Genomic DNA, 10,026 nt, shown 5'->3' with positions numbered 1-10,026 from the left:
AAGGCACAACATAGAAATGCTCTGTTTTGTGGTTACTTCTTGTAAAAGAAGCTCCAAAACTGATTTGTTAGTCATCTGGAAGCTGTGACCTTCTAATTTTTGTTCTTCTAAGTAACAGTCACCACTAAAAAAGAGCAGGGAGGAACAAATTCCTCCAGAACAGTCAACAGATGTTGAGGCCATCAATTAATGAACATATCAGTTGATATAAATATCTTATGGAATCATAGAATGGTTTGGGTTGGAAGAGACCTCAAAGATCATCTAGGTTCAACACCCCTGCCATATGGGCAGGGGTGTCTTCCATGAGTCTGCAAGAACATGACTTTATATATTTGGCGGCTTCTCCCTTAACCTTGTAAAGTTAGACAGGCAAAGTAAGACTTGCCTGTCTAAGTTCCACTTTTTCAGCAGAAGGAAGTTTGCCTGCACTTTCAAGATTGAAATAGTTTATTTGCACAGGTTTGCAGACATGCCTTCACTGCTTTTTCAGAAAATACGGTTTGCAGCTGCTAAGACCCCCAGCAATGACAACTCTGTGATCTCCTTTTCATCACAAAAGTGTACTACTCCTCACATTGCCATGTCACCTGGGAAGAGAAAAGTGGATCAAAGCCTTTGGAATTTCAGGAACACACCGTCAGTTTCTTTACCCAAGCCATTAATCAAATATTCAGGGTCTTGCAAATAGATCCCAACAGGATCCTGTTTCTCTGAGACAACTATTTGCACAGAAGATAAAAAGATGAGCTTCTGTGCTCAGGGAAGCCTGATGATGATGAAGATGCAACATCTCTTAAGCAGTTATTTTGTTAGCATTGAGCCCAAACACACTTTTGCTGTCTCTCAGGGCAAACTTTTGGTAGCATGCTAAGTCCTGGGTCTCTTTGGGTTTATTTTAATGCTTTGTCACCCCACCACTTTCTTTCTAGTGGTGCCCAGCTAACCTTTGACAGTTACCCTCATTATCCTGCCCCAGCTGCAATTCCCTGGAAAGGCTATTGCTTGTTATACCAGGAGTACCTTGGTCAGTTGTACCTTTACATAGTATTCCTGGGGTCAAGATGAAACAAGTGAGACACCAGGAACTTGACCTTCAATCTGTAGACTTGTGTTGCTCCAAAACTCCAAGAGTGCTTATCAAAAAACCAACCAACCAACCAACCAACCCCAAATCAAACAAAAACCCAACCAAATCAACAAAAAAAACCCACAAGAAACCAAACCAAAACCCAAACCAAACCAAATTTATTTGGATCTTGGTATAAGGACACACTTACACAAGGAATTGAGTATCTCGGTTGGTTGCTGTCCAGATGGCACTAGGAAACACCATTGCAGAAGCCCTGGCAGAGGCATCTTCAGCTAAATCATGTGAGACTCCCACTCTTCTGCTCACTTAGAACCTAACTGCCCCACAGTGACTACGCAGGAATCAAATAGTCTGTAGAAGCCCATACAAAGACGTATTGGAAATCTGGCACATTACAGCATTGCACTGAAACACCAGCTCAGTCCCAATGGCAGTTTGAAGATGCAAATGAAGAGCTTCTCAGGCTTTTTAGGCTTACGCTCCTGGGCAGCGTCACAGGGTGAAGAACACGCTCAGGCCGAAATATGCAGAGCCTTAGCCAGGAACAGATTCAGCCCCAGTCACAGGGGAGGGAACAGTGAAGAAGAAACTGAGGTGTATCATGAGAGGTTAAATGATCTCATGGCTGCAAAACTGCACACGGCCTGAGGATCAGGGCTAGTGTGTGAGCTGATGGTCCCCCCATTCCCAGGAACTCTATCCCTAGTCTCAGCCTCTCCCCTCTCCTGCATATTTAACCCTTTCACAGATTATGGGCCACTTCTACATAGACACTGAAATGAATGCATTTTGATAACTGCTATTTTTCACTTTAATGTGCATTTCAGAAGAATTATTGATTTATTGGTTGTAATACCTTTACATGTTTACGAGTTTCACTACTTCCAAAAATGACTTTTAGTGCCAGAGCATACCAAACATGAGGGAAACAGGTTAACGGTAAGACTCCTACACCTGCATCTGGATGTCAGCATGTAAGTCTAGAGGAAAGGGAGTATCTAAACTCTTGTTACAGTAAGTGGATGCTAAGCCATGATTCAGTTGCTTAAGCAAAGGCCTCTAGTGCCAACTGCAACACTCGACCGCCCCTCCCAGCCTCCAGCTGCCCCGCTGGAGAAGCACAGCTCCTGTGTCCAGCCAGAGCAGCACACCTTACCTACAGCCTGGTGCCCCCACACCCAGGGTAACCACCTCAGCCAATGCTCCAGGCTCTTAACTGGCACTAACCCTGCACAATAAAACCTCTAGTCAGCAGGCAGTTAAAATGGCCTTTTGAGATGCCTCCAAGAGCTACACAGACACAAAAACAGAAATAAAGAAGTATGAAAAAAACCACTCAACTTTAAAAAAATATTTTATTTATTCATGGTACAAAAGAAACTGTTCTTTCTATACCCCAATGGATTGTCTTGCCAGCCCTCTATAGTACATGCACCCAACTTTGGAAACCACTGTCTTAGCCAATGCTAACACCAATCCGACCTCATAAGCACACGTGTTCATGTTCCCAAGGGACACATCTAGAGAAGCCAGCTAACTGGAAAGCAGTTCAGCAGGAAATGGATCCCTGGTGGAACAGACTATATAGTGAATTCACTCAGCTGTCTCTGTACTTTGCAAATTGCTGCAGGAGAATTTGCTGAGGCATAATAAATATTTGTTGATCAAATGTGGTAACAAATTTGGCCGCAGAGGCAGAATAAATACATTTACAGAGGTAAACCAAGACCAAGCACTCCAATAAAGTAGTTCCATAATATCTTTATCCACTCCTTATTGACAGTTAACTACAATGCATAGTTTGCTACAGAATGGTAGGTGTTGCTTGGTAATTTAAGCAACTAAGAAAATACCAAATTTTCCAGTAAGACAAGGACTGTAATACTGAAGAACTACAGATTATCAGGAGGGCAGAGTTTTGATTGAAGCTTACTCCAATATTGTGCTTCTCCAGAGCCCCCAGGTATTAATGGGGACATGGTTTAAGTCTAGCAATTGTTGAGTGAGGTTCAGTCCAAAGTTTAACGTTTTGCATCCAGCAAATTCATGAAAGAGGTAAAAGCATGCTTTAAGGAATCTTCTCTGATGTTAAGACCTGAGAAGCATGGCAACGAGCCTAAAAAATGGTGGGGAGAGGGTTTGAGTATAGTTTAAATGAATAAGAATACCACTTTAAAGAACATTTTCCAAATTAGTAGTTTAGAAAGCTTAAGGAGTAAAAGTGGTTATATTTCACCTAAATTAAATGGGAGTTCTCAAGACAAAATTCTAAACAATATTTTAAAATATAAACTAAATTTTTGATAAAGATACTTAAAAAAACCCCTTCAAACACCTCACTCTCACCCCCAAAACATTCCCATACAACCTTCTTTTTACTGTGTCCTGAATTTTAAAGCTTTTGGCAGTAGGAGGAAGAGAGGGGATGGCTGTTTCACTGATATTTCTGACATGTTCAGGGACAGAAAACCCTTAAGACAGTATTTCATTTCAATATACAGATGTTAAAATACAGTTGAGTAGGTGACACAGTCACCAGTTATTTCATCGTTTTATTAGCTAAAAGTCTGTCCTGAAGCTTGAACATGATGAACAGCGCTGATAACACGTCACAGAATTGGAACATGGGTCTTCTTAATCAATTTATTAGTTTAGGAAAGAGAAAGCTTAGGAAACAAAAATCACATCTATGTCCAGCTGAAAACATCTAACATCTTAAAAAGTTACAATGCCAAAAGTGAAACATGTAGATACGATTTAAAAAAATGTCAATAGCTCAAACATGTAAGTTGCTCAGGGCTATGTTTTGAATATATGAAGTTCTAAGTACTTTCAGAAAGCAGAATGTGCTAATTCCAGTGTCAAAGCTGAGGAGACATTGGACGGTCAGCCCTCAGGATCTGTGCTCCTTGTTCCTCAACTACCAAAGGCTCATAGAAACCACATAGCTTCAGAAAAGTTGCAGTAAAATGCCCTGAACATAATATCACACTAGGAATGCTTTGGAAGTAACTTATATAAGCACAACTTATTTTGGAGAAAATGTTGTAAGAAAATGATTTTTTTTTAAAAAGAAGCCTAATTTACACATGTAAACAGCTGCAAACTTTGTAAAAGCTTTAGAAGTTGTCAGCTGCATCAAGGTGGCATGTATTTACACGCAAAACTTCTTTGGCCTTGATATCCTATGATTACTCAATTCACACAGAATAAGCAGAAAGTAGCACAGAAGGAGAAAAGAGAATAAATGAAAAAGTCACTGTGCGACCATATAGATATACGAGTATTAAAGAGATATAGAACCTCTTATGTTTTCTTAGACAAACTACTTTCCTTAATACTTACAGCTTTCTCTTCCAATGAGAGTACACCATCTACAGCCACTATCTGGTATTGCTTTTCCTTTAAGCTACCCACAAATCTCCGAAGTAGTTTGAGACTACTGCCATCACTGTTTTGTTTTAGCAACTTCTGCATTTCATGGGAAGGACATCCCGGGTCAAACAGTAGCAAACATAAGGTTTTATTCTTCTTCTCTTCTATTCCAACAATAGTACGACTATGACCTAATTTCAAAATAGAGTTTCAGTATTTAAAAACAACATAAATCCCATTTCTCATAGCATACTACAGCGTACTGAGGTACTGACCTTGATGTTGAAGATATATAGGTGGTTTGGAAGTACACACCACCTTTGCACCACCTTCATTATCTGTAGAATAGTACCGTAAAACCCACTCGAATAAACGAGGGTGTGTACCCCCAGGGCCAGTTGGTTTGTGAAAGTCGATGATTTGACACCTACAGGAGATTTAGAATGAAAACAACAATAAAATTTCAAGAAGGTTGGTTGTCAAAAGAAATGTTTCACCTAAGAGAACTTTTACACCTCTCAAGTCCTTTCCTCCTGCACCGAGACTGTTTTGTAAGCACAGCAATTTCAGGCATTAAGTGGTTGTTACCACTGGAATTAGAAAAAAAAAAAAAAAAAATGGGAGTAGGGGACACAATTACAAACCAATGCAATATATACTGTTCAGAATGGAAAGATTATTCTGTAACAAAAAACCATTCTGCTCTGTTCACTCTAAAAAGAAATTGTGATGCTTGCAAAAACTAAAATGTTTAAATTTTTCTACAAGTGATACACATATACTAGAGAATTCAATTAAACAGCTTTCAAAATTATGCAAATGAATAGCCAAAACACATTCTTTGTAAGAATAAACTCCTAGAGAAATGAAGTTCTTAATCCATGTTTGTTTTTACACATATGTGGCATAACTTTTCACCAAGTCTCAATGATCTAAGTAGTTATTCAATTTAAGTACCCACATAAGTAGTTACACAAGCTTTAGGCTGCACTGATTCAGATCTGTTTATAGGCTGGTTACATTTAAAGTCACTAAGGTGGCTTTGTCATCACGCCATTGGCAATTCTGACCTTGAAAGGTACAGCACTTAAAAATAACAACAAAAAGCATTATTTACTTTATCCGGAGGCTGGTTAACAGTGAATAAATCTCACATGCTCCTATCCATGCTTTGGAACCATGTAATCTGTTGTTGAAGTGAGATGCCCCATGAGGATCAAAGCCTTCTTTCCAGGCATCTTCAATCATGGATTGAATCTTTGGTAGACTAGGAATTAGTGTAGTATCTGGAACAGAAAAAGTTTCCAGTTGTGGTTACAGTTACTGAAACAGTCTGTTCATTAAAAATATTCAGCTTCTTTTATATGAGGCAGTTGATGATACAACGATGCACCAAAAACCTCTAAAGCCAAAACTTCAGCCACATCATGCCTTGCCAGGATTCTCCCCCTTGGTTCTTTCCACAGTAAGCTGCAGTGGGGCACAACAAGCATTTAACAGGCATCAATCACCTTGCTGTGTAAATGACAAGGTAAAACATCAGTCAGTAGGCTGCCATCTGAGGCAGGCAGCATTTTGTTTAGTACCTTTCAAGCAGTCATTATACAAACTGTTTTGCAACAGTGAGGAAAGGAGCATTTGGAAATTCCTGTAACCACAACCCCAGCCTCTGTCACCCAAAGATGAGTGGAAGTGATCTACTCCTGCTGACAGCCACACATGCCTCACATCTTTGCTTTCGTTCTGATAGTGTTTGCACAATGCTTCAATGACTCCTAAAAGAAGACCAAATAGAAAGTTTATTTGTAAAACAAACCACATTTGCCAGAAGAAGATTCTTTCCCCCAGCTTGGAACAGATACAGATTAAGACATTTTATTTTAAAACTTCTAAGTGATTCTACATTACATATAGAACACAAATCACAAAACCAGTGGACACTGCACCTATTTCATTTGGATGTTCTTTACTTTGATGAATTTATGTACACTGAAGTTTTATGAATTCAAGATATTTTTTCACTGCTGCTACACAATGAATATTTTAAATTAAACAGCCTGGAGTACAATATAAACTGTGATACACACAGGAATAGTAATGCCACCAATAAAGTATTTCTTATGCCACTGCCACCTCCAGTGCAACACCCCCTTAAAAACATGGAAATATGTATACACATTATGTAATCCTTTTACTCCTCCTAAATTATTTTTCCTGGAGAAACTAAGACAAGAAAAGGAATGGCACAGAATTTGAGAATTACTGTAAATTATTTTTAAAAAATCCACTAGCAGGATATTCCAACTCCTCCTTTGTTACATGAAAGAATGTGCTTGGGAATGCTCTCTCCAACCTATGTATGTAAATTCTCAAAGGCCCATTACTGCTGTGCTGTTGTGAAAACAATCATTCCACAGCCATCACAGACTATTTTCTGAATTTCTCTCTGAAGTCTAAATCATTACCAAGAATCAAAACTTTAAATGTATTATTCCCACTGAATACATTTTATAGAAAAATAAATTATTTTACCTGTCAAGAACCACATGGATATTTTGTAAGCTAGAACCACCAGCAATAAGCCCAGAGACCTTTGAACTGTGGTCTTGGGAAGTGAAGGCAAGGGAAGCTTTTGAAAGAGACACAGAAATGTAATGACACTTTATTTTTGCACCCGTTACAAAACATTTCAAAGATGTATCAGGTAGATGTCTACTCTTCCCAACTCTCTCTTGGACTTTGCATTCAGCTGAACACTGTGCTTACGTGGGACCAGCTTACATGATACTACAACTTACTGAAACAAAAAGCTACTGGAAATTACAGCTACACTAGCTGAGGAGCCAATGAGCACTAACTGGTAAACAATCATGCGCTCCAGGACAACCTACTTGTAATAAAATATTTGCATCTTTTGATACATGTTATATTTGGTCCCTTAACCAGACAAGTTGGTTCTGAGGTTCTATAGAAAAAAAGAGTCAAAAAAAAAAAAAAAGTCTTCAGATTAGAATAAATATCAGTCAAGAGCAGAAATATACCAAGCTTTAATTTCCTTATTAGTTTAGGATTAAAATGGTACAGATTGATCTAGAAAGTAAGGATTAGAATTAGGATGCAACTAATTAAACATCCAATTAGATGCTTTGTTAAAGACAGGTTTGGTCACTACAAGCCGGGTCTAAAAAGTACAGTCATAGTTGTATATAACTTCAGCATTTTTACCTGAGATCCTTGTTTTCCCATCATCTATACCAAAAGCCAAACATTCCATCATGTCAGCTTTTCTCCTGTGATATTCAAAAGGCTGCATCCTTCCTCTGTTAACTTCCCTTTCCATATTCTTTAGGAATTGCTGCTTGTAGCCTCCAGAATTATCCAAGCCATACTGTCTCTATTAAGGATGGAATGCACAAGATTTAAGTAGCTTTTTCAAAAACTTCACATTTAGTGATTTTGAGAAGCTGCACGCACAGTGAAGCAACTTTGAAAAATAGTGAACTGTGAGACATGAAGACTTCTGACTTAACGTATTTTAGAGCCGAGGGACAAACTTCACTCCTCAGTAGGAGCATGGCACTACAAAAGCCACACCTGGAAGAGCAGGCACACCCCTCTGCTCCCTCTGAGGCAGGCAGACATTGGCACAGAGGCAGTCAATGGCCAGGACGGAGCAAGAGTGGGAAAGGAGCTATCGGGGTTGTCAGGTAGGAGGGAGAGGGAAGCAGGACCTAGCAAGGAGAGCAGTCCCTGGAGCAAGGTGAGGATACCCAGGAGGAGGTGAGCCAGGATGCTGAGGAGCAAGGTGATGGTACCCAGAAGGAGGAGAGCCAGGATGCTGAGGGCCTCAGGCGCTGCCAGGGGATGCTCCAGGCTGTGCTGTGAGGCTGAGCGCAGGAGCAGGCTGGAGCACAGCGGGTGTGCCACAGCCCTGCCCGGGGGACTGGGAGCACTGGGCCCCAGCCTGACCCAGCACCACTCAAAGCAGTGAAGCCAAGTAGCTCAGGGCAGCAGCAGGCACGTCCAGCACCTGCACCACGGTCGGGGGTGCTGGGAGATTGCACTCGCCTGCCACCTGCTCCGGCACCATCACCTCAACACAGCCCATCAGGCTGCACAGCTCTGACCTAGTGTGGCCGTTCTAGGTCATTACAGTCCCAGGATTCTAATGGCACAACTGTTCAAAATTTTACTATTTAGAAATATTACTGTACCTGCAGCTTTTTAAATTCTTCCCTCTCTCGCCTCTCCTCTTCTGATCTCTGCCATTCATCTTCTTCAGTTTGGAGCTGTTGAGCCAGTTCTAGATCTCTTCTGTCTCCACCTGCCCAGGAACAACATTCCAAAGAGAGAAGACTTGATCAGGAGGTTAACAGTGCTTCAATGAATAATTTATTTAATTTTTAAAGATTCTTTTCTAACCAGACATACATAAACACAACTGGGCATTAATTTCAGGACATGCATCCCACATTATTTTGAGCTATTAGCAGTGAACACTAAACAGGACTGACTGCATTTAGTCTACCTAGACTCAGACTCTTGGCTTGGACAAAGTTTAGGCAGTTACTGGAGCAATTACTTGGCAAATAATGCACATGCCTCTACTACTAAGAAAGCAGCTTTTGTTTACTGTGTTTCACTTCATTGTTAGCAAGAAGTCCCCAGTTCTTGAATACCACACACTTACGAGCTTCTAGGATTGCTGCCAGCAGTCTCATAACAAAGTAACAAAGCCAAATTTAGAATCGGAGAACTGGATAGGGAATCTCTAGGATTTTATCAGCCGTGCTAATAAACAAAATTAAAATTAATTCCTTTACTTTATCATTATGACTAATGAATCAGCATAAGCACTTTGAGAAAAGAATCAAGGAAAAAAATTGAAGTTTAATTAGCTGCAGATTTTCAGCTCATCATACTGGAATGAGCCACCCTGAAGTCCACGTGTGCAAACCTTCTATAGAGCTAGAAAGAAAATTTATAATATGGCTGGTTTTTAAATATTTTTTGCTCCAAGTTTTAAAGCTAAAATACAGTGCATTTCCTTAATAAGCTTGCATGGACAAATATTTCTTTTAGCATGTGTAATTAAGTAGAGCACCAGGACAAGTGATAAGACATGGCATTAACTATGTTAAATTAGTTAAATGTGTTCAGATCTCTTTTTAAAAAAGGAAATATTTAGTCTAAATTTTGTCTGAGATTCTATACTGTAACATGCAAATGCTTTCACATATTATCAAGCCTGTATCCTTTCATGTACCTTCTGAAAAGCTATGTTCCTCTAAGTGTAACTCCACATGTTCTTCAAGAATCTGAATGTCTGCACAGGTAAGACTGCAGATGGGACATTCATATAGTTCCCCACTTCCTGGGTCTGAAAAAGAAATGTGGTTTCTTCATTAATGCAATTCCTGGTTGTTTTGTTTGTTTGTTTGTTTGTTTTTTTTGTTTGTTTGTTTTTTTTTTTGTGAGAATCACCCCTCTAATTGATATACAGTCTAAGATAAATACACAGTGATGAATTTTGTGTTGTCATTGAAACTCCTCAGAGA

General features: G+C 39.7%; 1 protein-coding gene across 1 annotated transcript; it reads right to left on the bottom strand.

Annotated features, from left to right (window-relative positions):
• Positions 1 to 3,161: 3,161 nt before the first annotated feature.
• On the bottom strand, positions 3,162 to 9,848 carry ZUFSP (zinc finger with UFM1-specific peptidase domain; the record flags this gene model as incomplete). The annotated part of the gene is made up of 8 exons (XM_008944821.1): positions 3,162 to 3,209; positions 4,439 to 4,659; positions 4,744 to 4,895; positions 5,586 to 5,754; positions 6,055 to 6,243; positions 7,694 to 7,862; positions 8,683 to 8,792; positions 9,735 to 9,848. Coding segments are annotated over 8 exons (1,172 nt in total), but the record flags the coding sequence as incomplete, so codon positions are not given.
• Positions 9,849 to 10,026: the final 178 nt, after the last annotated feature.

The sequence above is a fragment of the Merops nubicus genome, unplaced genomic scaffold, assembly GCF_000691845.1.
Source record: "Merops nubicus isolate BGI_N331 unplaced genomic scaffold, ASM69184v1 scaffold19987, whole genome shotgun sequence".
NCBI lineage: Eukaryota > Metazoa > Chordata > Aves > Coraciiformes > Meropidae > Merops > Merops nubicus.
The sequence above is the reverse complement of the archived record's forward strand: the minus strand, read 5'-3'. Positions and strand labels throughout refer to the sequence as shown.